The 2500-nt window shown below is 33.9% G+C and overlaps 1 protein-coding gene across 1 annotated transcript in view; it reads left to right on the forward strand.

Annotated features, from left to right (window-relative positions):
• The window catches only part of zdhhc1 (zinc finger DHHC-type containing 1), a 20218-nt gene that overhangs the window by 16553 nt on the left and 1165 nt on the right, over positions 1–2500 (forward strand). The window contains 3 exon segments of the mRNA XM_042421499.1: positions 137–212; positions 2291–2394; positions 2396–2500. The exon segment at positions 2396–2500 is cut by the window's right edge and continues 1165 nt beyond it. Of these exon segments, the coding sequence (XP_042277433.1) occupies positions 137–212; positions 2291–2394; positions 2396–2500 (285 nt within the window).

The raw sequence follows: 2500 nt of genomic DNA on the forward strand, positions 1-2500 counted from the left end.
AACAGACTCCATGTTGTTCACGTCTCCAGCAGGAAACATCCAACAGCTGCTGCTTCCTTTCATACGTCTGATTAATGTTTGTGACTGAACGTGTGAACAGACGGAGACTTACATTAAACCTTTAATGTTTTCACAGAAGAAGAAGAAGAAGGTTCGTAAAGTTCCAGCAGAGGTGACCAGAGAGCGCTGTCCCAGTGTAGCCCCGCCCCCAGGTACGTCACATGTCTGACAAATATCCACAAAACATGATTTAAAATGGCCACAAATATTCATAAAATAACAAAAACAGCTGAAAAAATCATCAGACGAAGTTTCTTAAATATTCTACTGAAGATAAATGAGAAACTGTAACATAGTTTGATTCTCATCAGCATATCTACGTCTGCTCTCTTATTATTTTACTTATATCTTTATTTTCTGTAAAGTGCTTTTATTTGATTTAAATTAGTTTATTCTTATTGTTTTAAAATGTTGTTGCTAGTTTTTACATAAAGACTGAACGTTTTAACAACAGAAACAAAATGATTCAGAATATTATGATGATATGAAATAATGTTTAAAACATAAAGAAATTACACGAAATGTTTCTCTCACTACTACTACTACTACTACTACTACTACTACTACTACTACTACTACTACTAGTACTACTACTACTAACACTACTACTACTACTACTACTACTAGTACTACTACTACTAACACTACTACTACTACTAATACTACTAGTACTACTAGTACTACTACTACTACCTACTACTAGTACTACTACTACTACTACTAATAATAATAATAATAATAATAATAATAATAATAATAATAATAATGATAATAATAATAATAATAATAATAATAATGATAATAATAATAATAATATTAACGGGGTCAAAAGTCGGATGAATATTTCAGTGAAAACAAGTCAAAGTTCGAAGTGATTTATTAACATAGTTCTCCTCAGTTACAGTAATAATATAGTACTACAGTAATATAGTACTATAGTAAAGTACTACTGTAGTATAGTAGTATAGTATAGTAGTGGAGTACAGTAATATAGTACTACAGTAATATAGTACTATAGTAAAGTACTACTGTAGTATAGTAATATAGAATAGTAGTGTAGTACAGTAATATAGTAGTATAGTATAGTATAATAGTATAGTTGTATAGTTATATGGTGGTATATTGTAATAGTATAATAGAGTAATAGTGTAGTATAGTGCAGTAGTATAGTAGTATAGTATATTGTAATAGTATAGTAGTATAATAGAGTAATAGTGTAGTATAGTGTAGTAGTGTAGTTGTATAGTTATATAGTGGTATATTGTAATAGTATAGTAGTATAATAGAGTAATAGTGTAGTATATTGTAATAGTATAATAGAGTAATAGTGTAGTAGTATAGTATAGTGTAGTATAGTGTAGTAGTATAGTTGTATAGTGGTATAGTGTAGTAGTATAGTAGTATAATAGAGTAATAGTGTAGTATAGTGTAGTAGTATAGTATATTGTAATAGTATAGTAGTATAGTATAGTGTAGTAGTGTAGTTGTATAGTTATATAGTGTAGTATAGTGTAGTAGTATAGTAGTATAATAGAGTAATAGTATAGTATAGTGTAGTAGTGTAGTAGTATAGTAGAGTAATCTAGTAAAAGCAGTGTTTGACTGTAACATGGAAACAAGCAGCAGCAGATTCAGACTCTCAGTATTTTCAGCATCTCGTGTTCGAGCTGTTAAAACCTAAAGATTTATATTTGAAATGAGTTTTAACTTTAATCAGAAGGTTTGAAGAACAGTTACCTTCTTAAATTTATTACATTATTTTTAAAATAAATCCATCAACAAACTGATCACAGTAATCTGAATCTGAACCAGCAGCTGTTTGTGGTTTGGACCAATCGTGGCGTTTGGTGTGACGACAACTGACAACAAACACGATGCCATAAAATGTTCCCAACTGTTCCCAAATGTTCCCAGATGAGGTTTGATTCAGTGAGTCAGGAGACATAATCTGCCTCAAACATCCAACTAGATTTATTTTAATAACATTATTGATGATTTTATTTGCTGCTGATGTTGAGCTGAAAGTTTATTTAATAAAGGTTATAAATGGAACATTGAGTCCTCATGGTTCTCATGTTCAGCTGAACTCTAGTAGTGATGTGCAGGAAGTCGTTCCGTACGACTCTTCACTGGCAGCAGTTTAAATAAATCACATTATTAAAGATGCTGTAAAATCATCGTCAGTCAACGTTTTTAGCTGCTTTATAATAACGTCCGTCTCCTCCAGCAGAGCCCACCAGTGTGTCCGCCGTGTCTTTGGGTCAACGCCTTCCCTTCCCAGCGTTCCCTCTGAGGGCCTCCCTGCCCCCCCTGGCCCCCGTCCAGGCCGCCGCCCCCCCCCGCTGAATACCACTCGGACTCCGCCGAGTCTCTGGAGGAGATCCCGGTGGCGTTGGCCAAACTGGGCTCCTCCTCCTCTGCCGGAGACGCCTCCTCGTCC

Source organism: Thunnus maccoyii, chromosome 1, assembly GCF_910596095.1.
Source record: "Thunnus maccoyii chromosome 1, fThuMac1.1, whole genome shotgun sequence".
NCBI classification, from domain to species: Eukaryota; Metazoa; Chordata; class Actinopteri; order Scombriformes; family Scombridae; genus Thunnus; species Thunnus maccoyii.